A 27,219-nucleotide genomic window follows, 5' to 3' on the forward strand; every position below is an offset into this window, starting at 1 on the left:
TTCCTTCTGCCCTGTAGCTGTTACGTAGGTCTCAATTCCCCTACCTCTTTTACTTGCCTGCCCACTTTTCCCTGTCTTGCTTTACTAATCTAAACATATCAAGGTTTGGAGATTAGTCAGACCATTTTTCTCATAACAAGTTTATGATGATAACCTGTAATTCAGTTCTGATCTCTTTACGAAAGTAAAACCTGGATATTTTTCTCCTTTTCTTTTAGAATGGAGTACTAATAGTCTCATCAGGGTGCTATTACCCCCTCAGAAATAGGCCTGAAGGACTCTTAGGATTTTGATTTTGGAAGTGATTCTGCCTGCTTCACACTGGTGAGCAGGAGTGGTTCAACTCAGGAAACGGGGCCAGGCTCTGCACCAGGCTTTATGGCTAGAACAGTAAACGAGACACACGGAGTGTAGACATTTGCAGGGGGTGAGTGCTCTAGCAGACAAGCAGAGAGATCTGTGGAGGCGCTTGACCCAGCTAGGGGTTAAGAGAAGGGGTCAGGATAAACTTTTCTAGAGGAATTTAGCAAGTGTACCTTGATAATGCTGGGGGGGGGGGTCTGATGGGGGCATTCGTAAATATTCACTAATTGCATTTCAGAGAAGTAGGGAGCTAGTTTCCTTAGGTCTTAGAGATCTCTAGTCATCTCTAAGCTAGGACAGTGGTTCTCTAACTTTTGTGTATATTGGAACCACCTAGAGTACCTGTTAAAACTAGATTGCTGGTCCCACCCCCAGGGTTTCTGATTCCCTAGGACTGGAATGGGGCCCCCTGAAGATGCAAATCTCGTGATGCTGCTGCTGCTGCTCTGGGGACCACATTTTGAGAACCACTGGGCTAGAAATGAGAGAACTAACCATTCTCTTTGAGAAGAGGTAAGAGAAATTAGGCAAAAGGCCAGGATATTATGCCCAATTTTTTACAAATCAAGAGAAGGTTTCCTCAAAGTGTGGAGATATTGCATTTTGGCCAAATTTAGATGAAAACATATAAAATTTACTATTTTTACTAGTAACTTTTAGTACTTAAAGAATATCATAAAGTCAAGTTATGTGTGATATTAATTTGGTATTTTGGTTAATAATTACTTTTAATTCTATACCAATTTGAAAAGAGTTAGAAGAAGTAATCTTTTAAACTCTCAAAAAGTCTTGGACATAGTATATTTCATAAATGTATTTTTTGTATTTTTAAAGTTAACTAGAGAGGAATTTTTAGATTTGTTTTTTAAAGATTAATTGACTAAGGCCATTGTGTCTATATTATTTCCATATTTTACATGACTTTGGGGTATCTGCTTTAAAATATTTTAAAAGTCATATAAAATGCAAATTAAACAAAAATAAAACCATTTCAGTGTTGGATCTCCTCTTTGGAAAAACTGTTTATTTGAAAGAAATTAATTTAGCAAAGATTTGACTGACCTTAGGAACACATTAACTCATAATATTTTATAGCAGTCCGTCCAGGCTGTCATATTCTCTAAAAACTGGATATAGTTACCTGGAATGCCATAGACTTAAAACAACTAACCCGAAGAAGAAAATTGTTAGGAAAAATAGATTGGAAGAACAGCTGACTTTAACTGCGGGGAGAAAGGCAATGTTATGAACAGGAGATTTATTTTTAAGAAACAAGAGTGAGAGGGGCTGGCCCCGTGGCCGAGTGGTTGGGTTCGCGCGCTCCGCTGCAGGCGGCCCAGTGCTTCCGTGGTTCGAATCCTGGGCGCGGACATGGCACTGCTCATCAAACCACGCAGAGGCAGCGTCCCACATGCCACAACTAGAAGGACCCACAACGAAGAATACACAACTATGTACCGGGGGGCTTTGGGGAGAAAAAGGAAAAATAAAATCTTTAAAAAAAAAAAAAAAGAAACAAGAGTGAGAGCCAGCCCAGTAGTGTAGTGGTTAAGTTTCTGCTCTCTGCTTCAGTGGCCCCGGGTTTGCAGCTTTGAATCCTGGGCGCAGATCTATACACTGCTCATCAAGCCATGCCGTGGAGTCGTCCCACATACAAAATAGAGGAAGACTGGCACCGATGTTAGCTCAGGGCCAATCTTCCTTACCAAAAAAAAAAAAAAGAGAGAGAGAGAGAGAGAAACAAGAGTGAATGTTTATTACAAACATGAATTCATTATAATGAAGTATTATAATAATAATAATAAAAATGTTTCTAACACTTTTATGTTTGGCTCAAGTAAACATCTCACTAAAATAACATTTTCCCCTGCATTTTTGTCTCCCCCAAGAGTGATGTTCTAGTTGTGCACTATTTTCAAAGTTCTTCTTCCTTGCCCTATTCACTGCAGAATTAAATCATGGTAGGAGAGAAAAGCAGAACAGTTCAACTCTTTAATTTTACTTGGATGGTCTACGTTTGAACACAATTACTCGTTCTTCTGACCTCTTCTTCACTCAAATATTCCAACCACTTCTTTTGGAAAAACTCACCTAAACTTTAAACAAATCATCAAAACTAAAAATAAGCCCATGAAATATCCAGGAGCTTGGAATATGACTAGTACCGTTATAAAAAGGGGAAATTCGGACACAGACATACACACAGGGAAAATGCCACGTGAAGATTGGAGTTGGGCTGCCAGAAGCCAAAGAACTGCAAGAAGCCAGGAGAGAGGCCTGGCACAGATTCCCCCCCCAGAACCTTCAGAGGGAGCACTGCCTGATTTCGGACTTCTAGCCTCCAGAATTGTAAGACAATAAGTTTCCGTTGTTTATGCCACCCAGTCGGTGGTACTTTGTTACGGCAGCCCCAGCAAACCTGATAGAGAAGGGGCATAAAAGCGCCTAAAGAGACTGAATCTCCCCAAGTCTGGAATGAGACGGGCAAGTGCATCTACTCTATCTGTATTTTTTTCATCTTCCTAAAAGACACTAATGCTCAGCTGAAAATAGCAGGCGTTGAATTTGCTTGGACACGCCACATGAATGTACACAGTTTATTGTTCCCTGATTGCTCTATTAAACTGAATAAAGTTACATTTCCCGATTCAGAAGTTGCATCCAAAATACCCTGTAGGTGAAAAAGGGGGAAATTTTGATAATAGAGGTGTTGGCTTCTTACAGTATAAACTAGAGAGTTGATTCTGTCAGATCTTACCCACGGTCATACTTTCTACGGTTTATCAAATGATGCATCAAATTGCAGCAACAGAAAGGGGTTCCCTAGGAGCTTCAAATTGAACTTTTGATTTCTATGAAGGTTATAAAGAAACTACATAAAACATAAATGCTGTTCACATACAAATTAGACTCGGCTCATCTCTCTGCACCTTTGGCAGACAGTGCAAATAGAAACTTTGGCAAATTCCATTCAGTCTATGAACTTCTTACCAGACAATGGAAAGATATTACCTGCTAAATGTCTTCCACACCTGGCATACAACACTACTAAAAAGGGATGTGATTTGCTTACCTCTGATATTGAGGCTTTCATAATGAAAGTTCTTCTCATCTTTAGTTTCCTTAAAACATGCAAAAGCACTAAATAAGATTTTTGACTTTATGGAAATGGAAGGAGACGGCCTCTGTGGACATGTGCCTACAAGATAGCTATGATTGTTGACAGCAAATGATGGCCTGCTGTGAAACTGTGCATTCAAAGTGTGAGGCAGGAAGAAAGTCCTTTAATTTGGAAATAAGTTGAGGATGAGGATGCAAAAAAGTATTACAGTAAAACATATTTACGTACCGTTTCTCAAACTGTTTGGTGATCGTTGAGGAGGTCATAAGGAGCTAGGAAAGCATGAACTATCTGTACCTGAGTTGATGGATATTATATGCGGGTTGTCACAAAAACTCACAGTGAAAAGATGCCTTATTTTTTGAGTTCTTAACTAAAAAATGTTACCAGAAAAGAGTAGCCACATGAAACAGGACTCCCTTTACTAGAACTGTAACTTATTTGGAATCCATCCAGTGTGCTTTGGGGTGTTTAAAAATGATGGCTATTTTATAAATGGATAGCCTATATGATGAGCTTGTACACGCAAAGGACCTTACAGACAAACAGCTAGTCTACCAAAACAAGCCTGTAGATATAAAGTGGATGGACATTTTGAGAGAGCTGGAGACTGAATTCTTATAACTCTAAAAGCCTACTGTTAGAAAGTGAAATCTTAAGTATTTTATGTTCAGACACCTTTGTTAAGAAAATGTTTAGCTTGAGGTCATCATGTTGGACTGATACCTGTCATGTGGGATTCTCAGGGCAGAGCCACTGGTCAAAGTGGATTTTACATTTGACTGTAGATGTTTTACTCCTGCAAAAAAAAATAAGAGTATATTCTTAAGGCCACAGGCAGTTCAAACAAGTATTATTGGGAAAGGGAACAAAGAGTAAAAATATCCTGTTGTATCATGGATAGAAAGATGTCATTATTTTTTATTAAATATAGGTAATACCTGCTTATGTAATTAGCCCTATTGTATTTACATTCTCCTTTTAAAAAGACTTAGATTTATGTTTCATAAAAGCATACAATATAGCCTACTAAATTTAAATATCCAACAAAGATCTAAATAAAAGGGCAGAAAGAAACATTATAAAAATATTGTATTTTTTCATACATTTTATTTATTTAATTAGTTCTATTAAGTACTACTAATTGCCACTATTAACTTGTCCTATTGTTTTGTATAAGTAAAAGTGTTTAACAGAAAAGTGAATAGTACAGAAAAATATGTAATTTCAAATAAACACCTATTCATAGTTTTATGTTAAAGTAATAACACATGTGCATAATTATTTCTCATATATTGTTCTGTGTTTTTGGACTGGTGTAGCAGTGTCCCAGTTGACTCTAAAAAGTTGACCACCCCGCTGTGGACAGTGTGCATCTTGCACACTGTCTTTGTCTTTGTCTCTTTGCCCATCCTCCTTCCTTCTTCCTCATCACACATTTCAGTTTCACTAAGGACCGTGACTTTGAGATTATAAAAGTTTTAGATTAGTCTTGGAAAAGCTAATTCTTGTAATATAGCTCTGAATTTGTAATCCCTAAAATAATTTACATGGAGAGGTACTGAAAACCTTCAAATAAAAAGCTCATTCGTTATTTTTTTTTATTGCTTTATATTAGTCCTATTTGGGGAGCAGCATAGTATAACCAGTAGGAAAAATGTTTCTGAAGCTCCATGCCTATCTGATGTTTTGGGGGCAGGTAGGGTTATTTCCTTTGGTGTAAAGTCATAATTCTATTTAATTGGAAGTGCTGGAATGACTCCATTTACCTAGTAACGTCTTTTAATTACATACAATTTTTGGAATGTATACTTTTGGTTTTGTTGCTAATGCTTGTTAACTCTGCTATACTTTTCCTATTATTAAATTGGTGGACTATACTTGGTGTTATGTTTCTAAATTCAGGAAGGTTCCCAAAAGTGTATGTTTTAGCTCTAGGATCTTGGTTGACAAATATATTTTTCAGGTCAAATGTGATAGATAAGATTTAGCATGTGTTGTTATATTTGGCAAATATGCATCTGCTCACAGGCTTATATATTGTTATTTAGAATGTTAAGTAGACTTTTGAGATTTTTAAGGTTCTTCTATTAATGGATATAAAATGAGTTCCTATTAGGTATTTAGTTGCTATAAAATGCCTCAACTTCTGAAATTCACACTACTTTGATCATATTTCTACAGTAATTTGAGAAGGCTGTTAATAATGGCTATTTACAGACTTGATTCGTTTAACATGAGACAAGTGCTTGAAATCTGTTTTTGTAAGTGAACATTATTCACGTAAGTGAACATAAGTATACAATATGCCGTCTATTAAAAATATCGTAGTATGCTAATGACATAAGTTCTCATGAAGAAGCCAATCAGTTTCGCAAACTTGCTGTGTTTTGATATCAATTGTTATTTTATGCTGAGAAGCTGTTGAATGTTTCTTCGGTATTTTGATAAGAATGTTATCCCTGACATTGTGTTTTATGTTTATCATCCAGAGGGATGGAGTCCTGGCGTACGTTGGGAATTTTCGCCTGCTTGCAGAACTTTCCAGCCCTTTTGTGAATCAGCGGTAGGTTACTGTTATCATTAATTATTTTAAATTTGTGCTATTTATTTTTAGTTTGGGGAAAATTTTTTTTCTAAGATCCTAAAGCTACTATATAAAAATAAGGATATATGATATGGATTATTATAACCTTTGGACAAATGAGGAAACCAAGCCTTGGAAAGGTTAGAGAAACTTATCCAAGTGGTGGTCCTAGCTTTTGAACTCAGCTCTCTTTGCAAGATGATAAGGCTTTATTATACTTGAGTTCATCTTGGGTCCAGTTCATATTCCTGACATCAACTTCCTCCTTTTCCCAAATTCTGATAGTGACATTATCTGAGTCCCTCATTTAAAAAAATAATCTTTTTATTTTAGATTTACAGAAAAGTTTCAAAGGTAGCACAGAAACTCCCTTGTGCTCTTCACTTCATTTTCCTTGTTGTTAATATCTTATATTACCATGGAACATTTGTCAAAACTAAGAAACCAGCGTTGATATATTACCATTAAGTGAACTCTAGACTATGTTGGATTTCATCAGTTTTTCCATTTGTGTCTTCTTTCTGTTTCAGGATTCAATCCAGAGTGCCACATTGCATTTAGTTGTATGTCTCCCTGTCCCCTCTGGTCTGTAACAGTTTCTTAGTCTTTCCTTGTTTTTCACGACCTTGACAGTGTTCAGGAGTACTGTCCAGTTGTCTGTAGGATGTCCCTCAGTCTAGCTTTGTCTGTTTTTCTCATGGCTACTTGGAGGTTATGGGTGTTTGGAAGGAATCCCTTTAAAGTGTAGTGCCTTTCTCATCACTTCCTTTCAGGAGGTACATGATATCTACGTGATATCATAGGGGATGTGAACTTTCATCACGTGGTTGAGGTGGTGTTTGCCAGGTTTCTCCGCTGTGAAGATTTTCCTTCTTCTTACTCTATTCTTTGAAAGTAAGGTATGAAGTATAGCCCACTCTCAAGGGAGTGAGGGAGAGAGGAAATCAAGCTCTGCTTCCTGGAGGTAGTTTCTTGTTTTTGACAGTGGATTTATTTATCCTTTATTACCCTTATCTTGTCATTCAGCAAAGTCTGCTGACATTTTTTTGGTGTAACGTTTAGCTGTTCCTTTCATTCCATACCCGTGGTGCTAGTTTAGGCCCCCAGGATCTCCGTGGTGTGATTACTGCAATAGCCTCTGCCTGACTTCTCTAATTCCAGATTCCCCCTCTTCAGTCCTTTCCTCACAGTGCCACCAAGGTGATCTTTCTTATGTTTCACTTTCAGTGCCTTATTTTCTTAATAAAGACTACATCCTGTTAGACTCTTCTCCAGCTTTTGGAGTTCTCCAGCCTTATTTCTTAGTACCCTTTGGAGTCAGTTTTGTACCCTTACTCTCTTGTGCAGCTGTGGGTTGTTCTCACGTTTCTTCTTTTATTCATATCTTCCATTTCCCCTCCATCTTTGAAAACTTTACCTGCCTTTCAAGTGTTAGGTCAAACTTCCAAAGCCAGGGAAGGCTCCCATGAATACATGGAGCCTTCTGTGACCTGGTACAGGGAAAACTTAGAGAATTGGTAATGTCACATCAGAATCATGTGAGTTGGAGAACATACCCTGTATCAAGCCTTAGTGATAATCTCAAGGATACGGGTAATCACGCGTCACTGGCAGGGAGATGTTCAGGACTATCAACATAGCTCCCTAGGTCCTTTTTCCATTGGACATACTCGAATAAGGTGATCTATGAGGTCCTAAGAAGTATGTGTAGTTCACATCGCTGATGTAGAAGGAGATCTCTTGATTATGAAACATCTCTATTTAATACTCAGATGGTTACATAACTTATGTAACATTCCCCGATGGGTCAGTCCCCATAAATCCGTACATTCCAAGTTCATTTACCATAAGCAATCCTAGACTGCTAAAGGTCTTCCGTTGAAGAAGACTCTCCTGCTACAGATACCATTGGTCTGTTTATCAGGAGATCTATCATTAGTCTGTTTACCAGGCAATTAGCCTGATTTTCTGTCTTTTTTTCCTTGCCAAGGGGGTGGAGATCCTTCCACCCCAATACAGGGGAGAATGGCTGCAGATCTGTTGCTTAACCTTTTCTTTCCCAAGTACTTCTATAGGGTGTTATTTTGTTTGCCAGTTTTTCACATGTTGTAATCTTATTTTTTCAAGAAGATAATCTGTTCCTTGTGCTTAGCCATTTAGATGTTCTTGAGAAATAATTCTTCTGCAATCCTCCAAGACTCTGATAATGTGCAAGTATACAGGAAAGGGTGTCTTCTTTGAAGTTAAAAGATCTGGATTCAAATCCAAGCTTTCCCACTTACCATTGTGTATGAGTGGAAGATTATTTAACCTCTCCGAACCTCAGTTTTCTTATCTGTAAAACAAAGATAATGATACCTACAGGCCTCACAGTGTATTGTGAAGATTCAATGAGATTGTATAGATAGAGCGCCTGGCGTAGTGCTTGTCATTCATTATATGTTCAGTAAGTGCTAAATGTAGTGTATCTTCACTATGCCAAAACCCAGTAAACACTGGAAGTGCATAGCTTATATTTGATTTCTCCACTTTGTCATATCTTTTTGCTCTTTAGCTCATTAAAATCAGGCTTCCTCCTCTGTCATTTTGCTGGAACTCTTTCATTAGAGGCTTCCAGTTTCATTAGACTTCCAGTTTTAAAATCCAGAGAACTCTGTTTGTGCCTGTCTTAGTGTATCTCTCTGTGGACTTGATGCTGTTGATCAACTCCTTCTTCTAATGCCCAACTCCCTGTGCTTTCACAGCACTGCACTCACCTGGTTCTTGTGTTTCTCCCCACCCTCTCTCCATCTTCTTTGTAAGAGACACTGCCATAAATACTGGTGTTCTCCAGAGCTCTCTTCTGGATCTTCCCTGTGCTTCTCCCTGGGTGAGTTCTTCTACTTTTAAGGTTTCAGCTATTACCTATTTGCTCATCTTGGTGTAATGGACTATGCATAAGCTTTAGAATCAGATGAACTCAAGTTGCATTTCAGCCCTACCACTTACTTGCTATGACCTTGGACAAGTTTTTTTTAACATCCCTGTACTACAGTCACTTTCTCTATAAAAAGAACATATTTAATATTACCTACTTCTTTGTTTTATAGTCAAGTGTTTTCTCCTCCAGGTGGCACGTCAAATTCAATATGTCTAAAATGGAATGCAACATATTTCCCTCTGTATTCTCTTAGATTCTCTCGTTCAGCATGTGGCCCAGCCATTCTTTCGGTTACCTCTGCTTGACATGTGGGAATCATCTTTGACTGTTTCTCCCTCACTCATATTTGGTCCATTACCAGGTCCTAGATACCACCTCCTAAATATTTCTTGCCTATGCCACCTCCTCTCCATTTCTGCTGCCAGTGCCCTGGTTCATCATCTCTTACCTAGACTGTACCAGCCTCTAACCCTGTATCACACAATAGAGTAGCCACAAGTGATTATTTACATTTAATTTAATTAAAATTAAATAAAATAAAAAATTCAGTTCTTCAGTCTAACTTATAACATTTCAAGTACTTCCTAGCCCCGTGTGGCTAGTGGCTGCTGAATTGGGTAGTCTATCTATAGAACATTTTCATTATGGCAGAAATTTCTTTTGAATAGTGCTGTTCTGGACCAGAGGTCAGCAAACTACTGCTCGAGGGCCAAACCTGCTGCCTGTTTTTGTTAAATAAAGTTTGATTGGAGCACAGCCATTGTTATCTGTCTACCATGGCTGCTTTTGTACTACAATGGCGGAGTTGACTAGTCGAGACAGAGACTATATGGCTTCCAAAGCCTATCATTTCACGCTTACTATCTGGCTCTTTATGGAAGAGGTTTGCTGATCCCTGCTCTACGCCATCTCCCTGCCTCCAGTCCTGTTCCCCTTTCCCCTCCCTTCTGTATTATTATCTTCCATGGTAACCTCCCTAAAACACAACAATGAACATGCAGCTGAATGTTGAATCCTTTCAGTGGCTCCTGCTGCTTCCAGGATAAAATACGGACTCTTTAATGTGACACAGAAAACTCTCCACATGGAGCTGTTTTGTCTCTTTCTGCCACATCTTCCCTCAAAAATCTCCTCTTACTCCAGCTTGCCCATCACTGGAAAGGCCTCCTGTCTCTTCTATCCATCAAGACTCAGCCCAAGGATCATTTCCATCACTAAACCCCATCTCTTTCTGGCTGGGTTGGGTGTCCCTGTGCTTCCATGATAGTGACATACAGTTATACCATTATGATGAATGTATTTTGTTGTAAAGTTCTTTCCCTTTTTTCTGTTTCTTCTTTATCTCTTCCTTTCATTAAGTCAAGGGCCAAATTTTGTTAAACTTTGCATGGTCTAGTGTTCACACATTGTCTGGCACACAGTAGCCATTTGATTGCTTTTTGAATGAATGATTCCCAAGAGATGATCAGTTAAGTTTTAGCAGCTTCTGTCTCTTGAATCTGATTCAGATTATGAGACTGAAAGCAGGAGAAACTTAACTTTGACACTTAGAGGAACTTCGATTTGTTTTTTGTTTGAGACTCGTTATGAAAAATCATGAGATTAGAGATAGTTGAGTTTATTCTTTAATTTTATAGGAAAAAGTTATACTATATCTTATGTAAAAGCTCTAAGTTTTTTTAAATTAAGAAGATGAGAAGTGGGGTTGGAATGCAAACAAGAAATGATGATATAATGGAGCAGCAAGAAGATTATAACAAAATTGAACACAGTTATTTAAGCACTGTTAGAGTTTTCAATAGTTGTTTTCTTTATAATTTGTGGTATTTTTAGGTTCTCTGTTTTAAACCCTTGTGTAATTTAAGAAGGCACATGGGATGCGTGTGGTGGGGTATGGAGTAAAAAAGAATTGAAATAGTGCTGAGGCACCTGCTCTTCCATTAAATTTCTGCTGCTGTTATGCTCATGCATCAGATTTCTTTTGTGAAAAATAATTTAATGGTGATAACTTCTGTCTTGCCTAAATGCCCTCACCTGTTAAGAGGACGTATTTATGAATTCCTGTTAAAATTAGTTACCTTATAAAAACTTTGTAACTAAGCTCCTTAACGTGTTCACTCAGTGTATATTGCATACCTCCTCAGCACCTAAGTGGCCCAGGCCCTGCCTTCAGGGAGCTTCAAGTATAGCATCTGACATCATGTCTATGTTTGAGAAAATAAGACTTAAAATTATAAAATAACGAGTGAGTAAGGTAAGACATTCTGTGAGAAAGGGCAGGAAAGTAGGTGCTGGCATTTATTAATGGTGTAAAACAGTAGTTCTCAAACTTGTTGATTTCATAAATTATTGAGGACCTAAATGAACTTCTTTTTCTCTGTGTGTTACATCTGTCGACAATTACCAGATTGGAAATTAAAACTGAGATGTTAAAAAATATTTATTAGTTCATTTAATGTTGACAATAATATTTCATGTTAACGTAATGGTTTTTTGTGAAAAATAACTACATTGCCGAAATGAAAAAATTTTAGTGAGAACAATGCCGTTGTACATTTTTGATAATCTCTTTAATGTCTAGCATGATAGAATTCAGCTGGATTCTCACGTCTGCTTCTGTTTTCAGTCTGTTACGAAATGTTTTGGTTGAAATACATGAGAAAAATTTGGCCTCTCAGAGTTAATAATGTAGTACGAAAAGAGAGGAGTATTTTAGTAGCCTTTTCAAATGATTGTGGATATTCTTCTTTAATACTACACCAAGATATAGTTTCTTAAAGGTTAGTTAAATGTGGAATCTGAAACCATACCAATGAACTTTCCTACAGTCAACATTCAAGTCTGCTGGTCTCTCCTGTGCTTTGAATCTTTACCTAAGCATGATTTTGTATCATCATGCCTTAGTCATTTGGAAAATATTGGTTCACTGAGTTATGTAGGGATTCCAAATGTTGATGCATTTATTAGATAATATAAAAAACCCACATTAATTAGTATCACCATTGATCTTATTAGGAGAGTCTGTAAGTATTGGGAGGCTGTCAGACTTGCAGTGGCAGATACGGATTTTCCAAAATTCTGATTTTCATTTGAAAGTTCAAATTTTGTTATTGGCAGTGAATACTGTCAGTTGCTTTTCTTGATTTGACAAGCTCATTTTGTTCATTTTTGAGAAAATTCCTGCCATATGCCCAAGTCTAAATAACCATAGTTTGTCAGTCATTCTTTCAAGTAAAAATGGTGTTACATGGAAAAAGCAGATAGTTTAGCTCACACTTGAAATCATTTTCCAAGGGATTTTCCTCCAGACAACCATTGTCCTTTGCAGCAAAAGTGCTTTGTGTGTATATCCATTTTATCACACAGATATTACAAAGATATGTACTCAAAGGTCATGATTTAATAAAATTAATCATTCTTACTACTTCTTCAAGGGCACTCTTCAGTGAAACTGGTTTTTTTTTAGTTTTTAACTGTAAGTGTCGTGGTAAAGAGTACAATGGCAACTCTGCCATTTTGTGCCATTGCCATGGTTTGTGCTGAGATGCCAACAGTTTTATCTACCACTGCTTTGCACCATCAGTATAGAAGTCAGCACAATGAAAAAAGCTGATAATATTTTAGTGTTATTATGAAAATACTTTTCCCTTATACACCCCCTGAAGGCCTTAGAGGTCTGCAGACCACATTTTGAGACCTATTATTGATTGATATTTGTCATACAAGGCTTCACAGAGAAGGTGGGACATATTCTCAAAATTTTTAGGATTGTTTTTAGAAGTAGATTGGGAGAGGAGGCCCTCAATTTAAGGAGATAGGAATGAACATAAGTTTTTGAAAAGTGGAATAAACATGCTGTGTAAAAGGGAGACTGCATAGACTTGTAGGATCAAAGAGTATGTCCTAGGAGGAGGGTAGACAGACACAGAGGGTACTGAGTGCCAGAGAGAGCTGACTGAACTTGACCCAGTGGATGGTGAGAATGTATTATCATGAAGAAAGAGATTCTGAAAATAACAGTGAGTAATTCTAGTTTTTGGTATTTGTAGCATAGGTTGATTGTAAGACTGGAGGCAAAAGGTTGGGATAGGAGCTTAGCATATAGCTCTTAGTTGTATGAATGAATGGTGTCATTTCATTAGTTCAGAAAATAAATAGGGAGTCCAAATTAGGCTGTGGGGATAGAGAGAAGATGAAAAAACAGAGATTTTGAGAGAAGAAAAAGTGAAATTGGCAATGGATAAGACATTAGAGGTAGAGAAAAGGGACAAGTTTAAGATAAGTTCGACTTTGGACCCAGAGGAATGGGCCCAATAAAAGAGATGAGGAATTAGAAAGAGTAGGAAGAAAGGCGATGAGTTTGGTTTGGAATTGTTGGGTAAGAAGACAAACAGAGCATCCGAGTAAAAATGTACCAAGAGGTGGAGAGAGGAATTTTGGAGTGATCAAATAGAGGTGACACTGGAAGCCATGAGAAAAGATGATATTTAAAAGATAAAATTGAATGTCTGGTATTGGGGAATAAGAGAAGGAAGAGTAGAAACAATGAAGGAGTAGTTTAGAAGTAGACGGGGAACCAAAATAATATTGGAGTGGAAGCCAACTTTTCTAAAATTAAGTTCTTGAACTCCTAAATTTTCAGAGTTAACATTTATTAAATACAAATGTTTACATGCCTGAAAGAGTTACCTTTGCCACCAAGCTATAACTAGGGTCAGCTCACAGCCCAGTCTCTGTGTAGAGTCCCAGAAACAGTACAGCATCCAAATCCTTATTGAAGTTTTTTCAAGGATGTCAACAAAGATCCAGTTTGTTACTCACAGCAGCACTTCTTAAAATTCTCTTCATTCCTCTTGAACTCACAATATCTCCTGGACCCTGCAGCTTTCCCAAGGCTCACTCAGATTTCTGACTGTCACCTCCCAACTCCTACAACTCACCAACCAGTACCATGTAGGGACTGATTCTTTGCTTCCATCCTGTTTTCTCACTTTTTTTCTTTCTTTCTCTGCCAGCAGGTAGCCCCCTCTCCTCTTTCCAAATGTGATTTAGACCAGATAACACCTTGTTTTTACACTGTTTGTAGTGAGTACCACACTGCACAATTTATTCCCAGGAAACTTACTTCAAAGGTTCAAGTTGCTTTAGAAGGGAGGGGGGAGGAAGAAGTGCTAAATGACCAAGGACAGATTTTTCTCTATGGGGTCAGGGTGGGGGTGGGGGGGAGATCACAAACTCATGTAATTTGCTTTCTTTTCCTTTATGCCTGTCTTAATAATAACTGTGGATGGTGGGTAAAAGATAGCATTTTCCTTCTCTCCTTCCTTCCCACATGCATGTCTTCCTTCCTACTGCTCCTTTCCCTCTCAGCTTCAATACATATTATCATAGACTGTTAGCCTTTATTTGTTGGAATGAACGAGTGTTCTATTTAGGTAAAAAGAGGTATATGCCAATGAAATTAGTAGTCCTTCTGACATGAGAGAAGAAGATAAGGATAATTATAGAAATATTACTTCACCTTGAATATAATATATGAGTTCTTTCCTTTGAAAGAGACTGACTTAAAGACCAGGCACTAGTCAAGTGGAAAAATTGGCAGAAGATAGATATAGTGATTGCATAGTTAAGCCAAAGGAGAAGTTCTCTAAGTCTGGATTTGTAGATAATCACCTTTTCAGACAATCAAAAATTTGGAAAGTTGAGGAAGTGCTTGGAGAAGCAGTCTGGGCTGGTAGTGTTGGACTTGTGGCATCAAAGAGAAAAGGCTAGAAAGGTAGAGTCAAAGGAGACCAGTTGGGTTATTGTAGTCATCTAGGTAAGAGATGCTGAGAACCAAAAATCATAATGGCAGCAGTGGAAATGGAATGAAACAGGGAAGGATAACAAAGAATTTTAGGAGATAAAATGGACAAGACTTGGTTACAGACTCTAGGTATAGTCTAGGATGACTCCAAGTTTCTGATTTGGATGACTAAGTCAGTGGTGATGCCATTGATTAAGATTGGGAGGATCAGAAGAGAAACAGGTGGTAATGGGGAGTGGGAGGATAGGCAAGGAATAGAGTATTGGTTTTATGTGTGTTGAGTTTTAGGCATATTTGAGAATTTATGATTTGTCAGGTGAAGATGCCCAGCAATAAATTAGAAATATGGAACTCAAAGTAGAGCTTAAGAGAGGACTTGAAACCAGAGGTTTGTGTCAGGGTGTTGAGCCCCTGAGAATGGATGAAATGGCCTTCAGAGAGCATATAGGAGAAAATGGCCCTGGAGAAGCATGCAAATATTTAAGGGACAGGCAGAGGAAGTGGAGACTGAGAAGTGTAGTTAGGGAATCAGGAGGAAATAGCGTCATGGAAATCAAGAGAGGAGAGAGGGAATTGTGATGCTTGGCAGTGTTATGGTAGACCTTTGGTATGCTACTGGAAGGTCACCTGGGACGAAGGCTAAGAAAAATCCACTCTGTTGGTTAGGGGGAAGCCACTGATGACCAATTTCTTTTGTAGGGGAACGCAGTCATGTTGTACTGGGTTGTGAAGTATAGCAAAAATGTCTGTGAATACACTGTTGACTTCTCCTTAGAAAAATTTGATAGGGAAGACAACCAGAGAAGGAGAGCTTTTTGGATTTGGGAGAATCAGTCTATAGATGGGGAACTAGACGGAGAAAGGGAAAGGGGATAATTGATGGACTAAAGTCCCAGAAGGTAGCGTGAGATCCAGAGCATGGGTAGAGAAGCAATTAGCCTTGGAGAGGGCAAGAGAAACCTCTTTATCTGAGTATAAAGGGAAAGGGGCCTGACAAGAAGTTTTCAGACCTTGGGGTCAGAGTTTGAGGAATTCATGGTTGACAGACTCTAATATCTCAGCAGTAGAAGAGGCCAGTTCCTCTGATGGGATTGAGAAGGAGAAGTGAATGAGGAAGGGAAGTGACTTGAATAGCGAGACAGATTTGGAAGCAATTCTGTGGAGAATGTGGAGTTAAGTAAAAGGGACATCAAGCAAATTTGAGAATTCAGCTGAATTTCAGGTCTCTTTAAATTATATTTGTGCCATTTATCTTACTGTCAATATCGGTGAGTAGTAATAGCTATGTATTGAGCTCAGTATGGTGGAGTTCTTACTATGTGTCATAACAGTTGTAGGATGTAAGGCAGGTACAGTCATTATCCACATTTTGTAGAGATAAAATTGAGACATAGAGGTCAATAACAGGGAGAGGTGAGACCACACAGCTGCTAAGTGGCTGAAGCAGGCTTTGAACTCAGGCACTCTGACTGCAGGGCGCAGCACTCACCTTCACTGTATAGGAAACTGCTTAAGGAAAGCTGGCTTGATGAGAGGTTGGAGATAGGCAGGGAGGGTGGGATAGGTGCAGTGGCAAGAGAACTGAGGTGCTCTTGTGTGTGTTCTGAAGTTCACTGAGTTAAGGTAGATAGGAAAGGAAGTAAATAAAAGTCTGGAGCCTGATGATGAGGGATTTGGGAGCTGAGAGGTCAAAGAAGAGGTTTAGGTGGAATTGGGTAGAGTGAGATGTGGGATGCTAAGAGTTGTGATTAGAAAGGATTGGGTTATTAGAGGTTAGTATTTCTGAGTAATCCAAAGGCCACCATATAGTCAAAGAAATGAATGATTGAGGATAAGGGGAAGTCTTTGGAGTAGAGAAGGCTGGAAGACAGGAGATCTGGATGAGAACAAGGGATGTTGATTTTACTGCTTCAGTGACTTTTTCCTATTTGTGATATTATTTTATTAATTTGACCATTACTGCCTAAGTAGATTCTCTTTTAATTAGCTTGAATAATCTAGCCCATCTGTTTTCTTTTTTAAAAATTATTTATTTTTATTCTGTTAACATTGGTTTATAGCATTATATAAATTTCAGGTGTACATCATTATACATTTCCATCTCTGTGTAGATTACCTCATGTTTACCACCCAAAGACTAATTACAATCCATCACCACACACATGTGCCTAACCCCTTTTGCCCTCCTCCCTTCCCCCTTCCCCTCTGGTAATCACCAATCCAATCTCTGTTTCTCTGTGTGTGTTTGTCGTTGTTTTTGTCTTCTGCTTATAAGTGAGATCATATGGTATTTGACTGTCTCCTTCTGACTTATTTCACTTAGCATAATGCCTCAAGGTCCATCCATGTTGTCACAAATGGCTAGATTTCATCATTTCTTATGGCTGAGTAGTATTCCATTGTGTATATATACCACATCTTCTTTATCCGTTCGCCCCTTTTTGGGCACCTAGCTTGCTTCCAAGTCTTGGCTATTGTGAATAATGCTGTGATGAACATAGGGGCGCATGTATCTTTATGCATTCATGTTTTCATGTTCTTTGGATAAATACCCAGCAGGAGAATAGCTGGATCATATGGTAGATCTAGTCTTAATTTTTTGAGGAATCTCCATACTGTTTCCCATAGTGGCTGCACCAGTTTGCACTCTGACCATCAGTGTACGGGTTCCCTTCTCTACACATCCTCTTCAACACTTACTGTTTCCTGTCTTGTTAATTATAGCCATTCTGATGGGAGTGAGGTGATATCTCATTGAAGTTTTGATTTGCATTTCCCTGATAGTTAAGGATGTTGAACATTTTTTCCTGTGCCTGTTGACCATCTGTATATCTTCCTTGGAGAAATGTCTGTTCAGATCTTTTGCCCATTTTTAAAGTGGGTTGTTAGTTTTTTTGTTGTTGACATGTCTGACTTCTTTGTATGTTTTGAATGTTAACCCCTTATCAGATATATGGTTTGCAAATATCTTCTCCCAATTGTTAGGTTGTCTTTTCATTTCGGTGATGATTTCCTTTGCTGTGCAGAAGCTTTTTAGTTTGATGTAGTCCCATTTGTTTATTTTTTCTGTTGTTTCCCTTGCCCAGTTAGACATGGTACTTGAAAATATGCTGGTAAGACCGACGTCAAAGAGTGTACTGCCTTTGTTTTCTTGCAGAAGTTTTATGGTTCCAGGTCTTACATTCAAGTCTTTAATCCATTTTGAGTGAATTTTTGTGTATGGTGTAAGATAATGGTCTACTTCCATTCTTCTGCATGTGGCTGCCCAGTTTTCCCAACATGCTTTATTGAAGAGACTTTCCTGTCTCCATTGTATGTTCTTGGCTCCTTTGTCAAAAATTAGCTCTCCATAGATGTGTGGGTTTATCTCTGTAGCCCTTCTCTTTCCCTCTACATGTACTTATAAATTGTAATACATTTCTTATCCTAAAAATTATTCCTATTTATCTTTTAATCTCTTAACATTTTAAGGTTTTTAACAGTTAATTTTTAGTTTCTGAGATTTAGCAGTTTCTAGCTTAGTCATGCCTAATTCAGTCAAGTTGAGTATTAAGATACATGGGTATATTTTACTACATTTACAATTTAACCTCTAAAATAATGAGGTAAAATTAGGCAAGGTGGTTTTTTTTAGGGAGGAAAAAGTAAAATAGAGCAAATGCTCACTGAATTTTTAGAAAACAAACTTTTTATTTAACAATAATTTTAGACTTACAGAAAAGTTGCAAAGATGATACAGAGGGTTCCCATATACCCTACACCCAGTTTTTCCTGTTGTTAACATCTTGCATTAGTATGGTACATTTGTCACAATTAATGAAGAATTATTGACACATTATTATTAACTAAGTCCTACTATATTCAGATTAAGGTCCTTAGTTTTTACCTAATGTCCTTTTTCTGTCCCAGGATCCTATCCAGGATACCACATGACATTTAATTGTCATATCTCGTTAGACTCTTCTTGGTTGTGACAGTTTCTCAGACTTTCATTGTTTTTGATGACCTTGTCAGTTTTGAGGAGTACTGCTTAGGTGTTTTGTAGAATATTTCTCAATTTGAATTTGTCTCGTGTTTTTCTCATGATTAGATGTGGGTTATGGGGTTTTTGAAAGAAGACCACAGACGTAAAGTGCCTTTCTCATTGCATTGTATCAGGACTACATGCTATTAACATGACTTATCACTGATGATGTTTACCTTGTTCACCTGGCTGAGGTTGAGTTGTCACATCCCTAAACTTTAAAGTTACTCTTTCCACCCCACCTGACTTCTATACTGAATTCTTTGGAAGGAAGTCACTATGCATAGCTCCCCCCACCTTGAGGAGTGAGGAGTTATGTGTTACCTCTCTGAGGGTATAATGTCTACAGAAATTATTTGCAATTATTCTGCACAAAATATTTATCTTTTTTCCCCTAATCATTCATTCATTCACTTATATGGATTCATGGATATTTATTTTATGCTTTGGATTTTAATCCAATATTATGTTATTTATTTTGTTCAAATTATCATAGGTTTTGCCATTGGAGGCTCTTTCAGTTGGCTTCTGTGTCCCTTTGACATAACCTTATCATTTTGCTTCTTGAGCACTTCCTTACTTTCTGGCACTAAAAAATACTCTAGATTCATATTATGTATTCTCTGTCCAAGCTCTAGAATCAGCCATTTGTCAAGGAGCCCTGGTTCTTTTTATTGGAGAATGGTATTAGAAACCAAGATCTGGGCCCTGGGTTTGCTCATTGCTAGTGGGGCATCATTATTTCTGTACCTAACCTGTGTATACACACTTATCTATAATTATTTCTATGCATGTCCACCTATGTATTTATATTAAGATAAACGTGAATTCATAGTGATGTTTCCAACTCTAATCCAGTATCATATGGATTAGTCTCGCCTCCTTCACTCACCTGTGTGTAACTTTCCACTCCAGCAATGAGAAACCTGGTCCCCACTTCACCATCAAACAAATTTACTTATTTGGTAAATTCCAATATACATGTCTAATGGTTTTAGAATGGTTAGCCTATCCCCCCATGAGACACACCTTTACCAACTAGAGTACAGTGCTTATGGACAGTTTCTTTTGTCTTTAGTCTTACAGTCTCCATTCATTTTGAAAGTTACCTAGATCAGCCATTTTTACCTTACTCCATTCAATGAGGTTATGTCACGTATTTCTAATGCAGTTAGATTCTTTTGTCACAGTCTACATTATGTCCTGGCATCCCCCAACCTCCTAATTGATTTTTTAAAATTTGTGGTACACTCTTCCTACTGTCCAATAGGTTTTGACAAATGCATAACATCATGTATCCACCATTACGGTATCATACAGAATTGTTTCACCACCCTCAGATATCCCCTATGCTTCACCTCTTCTCCCTTCTTCTTCTCTTCCCGAATCTCTGGCCACCACTGATGTGTTTTCTGTCTTCATAGTTTTGCTTTTTTCAGAATGTCATATATGTGGAATCATACAGTAGGTAGCATTTTTGGACTTTTTTCATTGAGCAATATGCATTTAAGATTCATCCATGTTGTTACATGAATTGATAGTTTGTTCCTTTTTATTGCTGAATAGTATTCCATAGTATGTACGTAGATACGATGTGCATGTATACCAAAATTTGCTTATCCATTCACCTATTGAATAACATCATGGTTGCTTCCAGTTTTTGGTGGTTATAAATAAAGCTGCTATAAACATTTGCATGCAGGTTTTTGTGTGGATGTAAATTTTCAGATTTTTTGGGAAAATACCTAGGAGTGTGATTGCTGGATTATATGCTATGAATATGTTTAGCATTATAACTTCCATACTGTTTTCCAAAGTGGCTTTACCATTTTGCATTTTCACTAGCAATGAATGAGTGTTCCTCTTGCTCCACATGCTTACCAGCAGTTGATATTGTCAGATTTATGGATTTTAGTGATTCTAATAAATATATAGTAGTATCTTGTTTCAATTTATGTTTTTCTAATGATAAATGATGTTGAACTTTTTTTCATATGCTTAATTTCCTTCTGTATGTCTTCTCTGATAAGATTTTTAAGGTCTTTTGCCCATGTTTTAATTGGGTTGTTTCCTTATTGTTTTGAGAGTTATTTATATATTTTGGATTCAAGTACTTTGTCATAGGTATATATTTTGTAAATATGTATTCCCAGTGTGTCGGTGTCTTTTCATTCTCTTTACAGTACCTTTCACAGAGCAAGTTTTGTTTGTTTGTTTTTTTAAAGATTTTATTTTTCCTTTTTCTCCCCAAAGCCCCCAGTACATAGTTGTGGGTCCTTCTAGTTGTGGCATATGGGATGCCGCCTCAGCATGGCCTGATGAGCAGTGCCATGTCCTCGCCCAGGATTCGAACTGGTGAAACCCTGGGCCACCAAAGCAGAGCGCGCAAACTTAACCCCTCGGCCATGGGGCTGGCCCCTAGAGCAAGTTTTTAATTTTACTGCAGTCCAACTTATCAATATTTTCTTCTATGGATTGTACTTTTGGTGTTATATCTAAAATACTATCACCAAATCCAAGATCATACAGATTTTTTCCTGTTTTCTTCTACAAGTTTCATAGTTTTGCATTTTTCGTTGAAATCTGTGGTCCATTTTGAGTTCACTTTTGTGTAAGATATGTACAATGTTGTCAAAAATCAGTTGAGTATATTTGTGTGGGTCTATTTCTGGGCTCTTTATTCTGTTCTTCTGTTTGTCCTTTCACCGGTGCCATGCTGTCTTGATTCTTGTAGCTTTATGGTAGGTCCAAAAGTGTGAGTCTGCCATCTTTGTTCTTTTTCAGTATAGTGTTGGCTGCTCTAGGCCCTTTGCCTCTCCATATAAATCTTAGGGGGATGGTCACTGAATTTTAAAAACTAAAATTAAAATGTTTAATCCTCAGAGATGCAGAGTAAATGTGATATTTCTTTGCTTTTTTTCCAGGTGGTTCTTTGAAGCTTTGGAGTATCCTAAATTTTCCAAGGCTAATGTCATCAATGGAATACTCATGACGGTGGTGTTCTTCATTGTGCGGATTGCCCCGATCCCTCCTTTTTATAGCTACATTTATTCTGTGTTTGGAACAGAAGCCTACATCAGGCTTGGACTTTTACGGCAAAGTGCCTGGATCTGTACTTGTGTTGTTTTGGATGTGATGAATGTCATGTGGATGATCAAAATCTCAAGGGGGTGCATCAAAGTCATCTCTCTCATCAGACAAGAGAAAGCCAAAAGTAGTCTTCAGAATGGAAAACTTGACTAAAAGTGGGCTATTGATAAGCATACTTCACTACTACCCACATTATATCTACTGATAGGATGAATTCTTGGCATGTTCTTATGCTTCTTTATTAATTATACTTGTTATCCAGGGTTCCAGTGTCTTTTTTTTAAACTTTGGAACAGAGAAACTAAAATTTTTAGTTTTTATCCCAAGATTTGTTTTCTGATTTTCATCTGCATTATAAGCATGGATAAAATCTTAAAGGTTTAAATAAAAACTTATAGTGGTGAATCTTTTCAGAAATCTGTTAACCTGCATTGGTATTCTCTGTGAAAAGATGATTATGCTAACTTGGTACACTTTGTTTTATGTGACCAATTTTGCTGAAAGATTGGGAACTGCTTTTAGATCTGTAAATAGCTCTCAACATTTTGCTGTACTGCACTCATTTCTTACTATGGCTGTCAATACCTGTTTAGGGTTTAATTTCTAAATTGTTGGAATGTTCTTTTTCTTAGGATATTAGAATGATGTAGTTTTCATTTAGCTATACTGTCATCTATTGGATGAAGTATTTTATTTGCTTTGGGAATATTTAATTCAGTCATAGAAAAATACTTCCTCAATTTTTACATTTTTCAGACATCACTTCATTATTTATATTTTTAGCACTTTATCAGATTATTGCTTTTTTATTTTATGCAAAGCTTAAGACAGATTTTATAGAGCTCCTTAAGAGATGAATTTCTCCTTCTAAAGATGCATGTTATAGATGACTATTTAGGCTAATAAGAGGAATCATTAAGAAAAAAGCTTTAACACTGCTGTCTCTATCTGCTTCCCTTATGCTTTTTCCAAGTATATTATTTCTATTTGCAAAACTTCCCCTAAGTTCAGAACCCAACATCATCAGTACCAGTGTCTTCTGCAGTGTGTATGTATCATGCTCATAAGGTAGGCCTCTTCTTGATGAGACCAAAACTACAAAAAACACCAGTCAGCGTTCATATTTTACTCACAGTTTATACCCATGCTTGCTTAGTCAGCACTTTGAGTGCTTTGAATTTCTGTCTTTCCTAAAGGACAGGAAAAAAATAGATGATTTAATCCAAGTATTCTGATGATCAGGATTATTGTCTTATATGACGATACATGACTGGTGACTCTGGTTTCCTGTTTGTTTTTGTGTGTGAGTATATCCTTGCTTCTGCTTTCGTTCTTGCAACCCCAATATAGAATTATATAGTTAGCTATTGGAGCCTTTATTTCTTTTTCTCAAGTGCTTGACTTTATGATTCTTCTTACCTAAGAAAAAAAGAAAGTTATTTTAACCAGTGGTGAATACTTGAATTTAGTTGAACCCAAACGAAAAGATCTAATCCATTCAGTTTCTCAGTTTGAAGGAGAATGTTTGACTCTTTTTCATTGTTTGTGTTATGAGGATGAAGGGATAGCAAGACTTTTGGTTTTATTTGATTTGATTTGGCTGTCCAATGCAGATAGAGATAGAGCCTGATAAATTTTAGAACATTTAAGGAAGGTAATTGAAATCTCAGTCAATAAGTAAATGATAAAATGAGGTTCATTGGCTTATACTTGGTACACTTATTTTTGAAGGACTTAAAGTAATGTAAAATATAGGTGTTTGTTTTTAAAGCTACTAATATTGCATTGATGATTTGTTACATAATTTAGTGCCTGCCAGATCGTAGGCACTTAAGTATGTATTGGTTGTATAGAGGGGTAGGAAAGCATGTGGTTTTATCTTGTTCTCTTCTTGCTCTTTTGCAAGAAAACTGGCTTTTTAAAAGAAAAGCATTTATATTAGAAAACTATTTTGGAAATTCATTCCTTTCAAAAGAAACAAAGCATAAAATAAATATTTTTGACTCTGAATATTTCTATAGTTTCTGAACAGAGACTTTAAACCTAACATCAAAATAATGACATTATAAAGCTATAATATTAGTGAGTTTCCATATAGCAGTTTCAGTTTTTCTAGTTGCTATTTCATGCTTAAAGTTTAATTTTTACTTTCATTGACAGCACCTTTCGTTAGTATAGCTGCTCATTAAATAAGTGCATTAAAAATATCAATGTTTTGAACTCAAGTTTGCTATTCCCTTGGTCAGCAATTCTCATTTTATGCTGGCTGTGTGACAGCTAATTCAGCATCCAGATTCAATATCCAAAGGTAGATTCTACATATTTCCGCATACAACAGACATGAAATGGAAAAGAGACCACAAACTGCCAACCTACTTCAAGTCAGATCTTTACAGGAGCTATACTTTGCTGTTCTGTCATTGTGTCCACCTACCTAAGAAACAAGTAAAGAGAGAACATATCATTTACTAAACGATGAATTTTTCATTTAATAAATGATAAACTTTTGCGAGACATTTTACATAGTATTTTGACTACGTGGATTAATTTAATGATTCTATTAGGCACTCCGATGTTTAACAACTGTTAAAGTATTTATGGAAAATAAAAGCAAATTGGTACAAATTTTTAAGCAGCTCTATTTTTATAGAAAAAGATTAGTGACAACCTGTAACTGTAAAGATGTTCTTTGAATGTGTAGTAGATTAGAAAATAAAAATTATTACAAAATTTTGAAAATGAATGAAAATCAACTAGTATGCAAGAACATAGATTCTGCATTAGATATTTTATTTGGAAGAATTTAAAAATTATGAACTTGAATTTATAGAGTTTGCATTCTTGTGTCTAAAATCTTTTTAATATGTATTGTTTGCATTTGTTTAAACCTCAACATGGAGTTATGTATGAGTGCAAAGAAATTAACTCCTGTTTTGTGTCTTGATACATTATAGTAAATTGAAATGTAATTTTGATTCCAACTGTTTGATTTTGTTATTTCAGGGATTAGCCCTATATTAAGAGAAATAATGTCTTTACCATTCCTAAGGGTACCATTCCTAAGGGACTCATATACTGTGGATGACCCAGTACTGTTATAAAGGCCTAGTTTTAAAAACCGCCTAGTTTACAGGTATTTGAATCAAATTCTTTTCTAAATTTTAATAATCTATTTGACTCAAATCAAATTTTTGCTAAAGTACCAATTTTTAAATTGTACACTTTCTCTGAGGTGCATTGGGCATTTGGAAAATGTTTCTTCACTGGTGTGAGCAGCCAGCTTTACTGTTAGTTACACCATTTGTTACCATGTGTTCAGAAACATTCTTCTCACGGAGAAATGTAGGGGAAAGTATGCTGTAATACTCAAGTTTGTTCTGTTTCATTTTTAAAGGAAATACACATGTTCCAAAAGACATTATTAAAATAAATATTTGAACAAATTTCAGTTTCTAGGTTACTCTTAGCTCCAAATATGTAAGTATACATTTGAATTGGCTTTAAGTGGTTTAATCTATTGGATGAAATTGAAAAGTCCACGTAATTGTTGACATTATCACTTATACTTAGTAGAAGACTATGTATTTATGTGTTTTGGATTCCATAAGAAGCAAACTTGTGTAATTTCGTCAGAAATGTGGCACAGTTTCTCAGCGGGTGCGAACTGGCACAGCAGTGAGACCGCCTCCTGTGTCTCACTGTGTTGAGAGGCCCTGGGTGCACACACACCTTCCCAGCCTTAACCACAGCTGGTTGACGACAGACGCACTAAACCTACTGAAAGTGAGTTCTGACCTTAAACACACGTGACACGTATGAATAGCCAGCAGGACGTGGAGTTGGAGGAGACATCATGACTGATGTTCCCTAAAAGCTGTGATGCTCCTCCCTCAATCTAGAAGTTTTCTCTCTGAATCCTTCCAGCCCTTCCATCTCTTCCTCCTTAGGACTTCATCAGCACCTCCCCCCTTGTATTGACACCTTTCTATGTCAACTTTTGAGGCCTCCCCATACCTGCCAGCTTCCCCGTCTATTGTGGCAAATTTAAAAGTTTACAAGTATGTTCTTTCATTGAAAAAAACCATTGCGGTAAGTTTAAGTAGTGATCGGGCAAACCATGATTTACTAAGAGGCTATAGGAAGCCATTTAGCATTTAACAAGAGTGGTTTACAACATGAAGCAAAGCTAATAATGTTATGGTTTTATTGAGAAACATCTGTGGTCTCTTTCTTAAACTGGTTTAGCAATAAGAGCTTTAAAACATATTTCAGCTGGGGGTTCATTGTAGGCATTAAGTTATCTAAATGTTCTTCCTTAGCCCCCATGACAGGAGGAAGAGGACCTGAGGTAGCTCTGTGTTGTGAGGCGGGGGTGGTGGTCTGAGGCAGCCTTGTTGAGTCCTGCTCTTTAATGGAGCAAGCTTAGTTTTGCTCATGTTTCTTCTGAAACAAACTTATCAGCAAATGGATTAGTCAAGGTGTTTTCCAAAGTACAACATCCAAGGACTTGAGCCCTATCCCTTTCTAGCCCAGAGCTCAAACTGCCTCGACTAGCTTTTTTTTTCATCCTGCTTTGATGATAGGTCATTCTTTTTCGGAAGATATTTTGGATAGCAGCGAAGAACTGAAGGCAGCTGCAAAAGATTGGTTTGTTCGCATCGAAATGTTTACACTGATTCCCCCTGAGCAGTAGACTGTTTTGATATTAGGCCCTATATTTAAGACCAAAAACAATGAGAAATATTTCTAAATCTCAAAGATATAAATACAATACCTCTGGCTGGAAACTCGTTAATCGTCATCTGTAATTTTTTTCTTTATATCTTTATGTAATTCTTTCTGTAAATGTGCATTAAGGTATTTGCTACTTCTTGGTTAATGAAGCCTAAAAATATAACTATCAATAAAATATGCTATATATTTTTCTGTTTCTTGCTTGGTTTGCTTCTACTATGATTATGTCTACTTTTTACTTAAGGAATTTTTGCATAGATAATACTCACTTGTAACTAGGATGAGTTATGAGATTTTTTTGGTAATTAGAATTTGTAACAGTATTAACTTTTAGACATAGATTTAATTTGAAAAAGTTACTTGAAAACTTCAGTAAATGTGAGTAGCTATAGTGATATATATACAATTTTTTTCTGAGAATATATAACAATATTGTCATAAAGATTTTGGAAGTCTTTCAAAATACATTTAACATTTTGAGAACACACCTAAAGTTTATTTCCATAAGGCTGAAGAACTTCTATTTACAAAATGTTAGACTTGGTAACTTTCAAATCAGTGTTACTCAGATTTA

At 36.9% G+C, this 27,219-nt stretch overlaps 1 protein-coding gene across 12 annotated transcripts in view; it reads left to right on the top strand.

Moving 5' to 3' along the window:
* TLCD4 (TLC domain containing 4) overlaps window positions 1-26,831 on the top strand; it is a 100,006-nt gene extending 73,175 nt beyond the window's left edge. For all 12 annotated transcript variants that reach the window (XM_070486884.1, XM_070486886.1, XM_070486885.1 and 9 more), the window contains 2 exons: window positions 5,977-6,050; window positions 21,746-26,831. In XM_070486884.1, coding sequence (XP_070342985.1) covers window positions 5,977-6,050; window positions 21,746-22,064 — 393 coding nt within the window. In that variant the 3' untranslated portion in view covers window positions 22,065-26,831. The remainder of the gene's footprint in view (window positions 1-5,976; window positions 6,051-21,745) is intronic.
* The last annotated feature ends 388 nt before the right edge of the window (window positions 26,832-27,219 follow it).

The sequence above is a fragment of the Equus asinus genome, chromosome 16, assembly GCF_041296235.1.
Source record: "Equus asinus isolate D_3611 breed Donkey chromosome 16, EquAss-T2T_v2, whole genome shotgun sequence".
Lineage (NCBI taxonomy): Eukaryota > Metazoa > Chordata > Mammalia > Perissodactyla > Equidae > Equus > Equus asinus.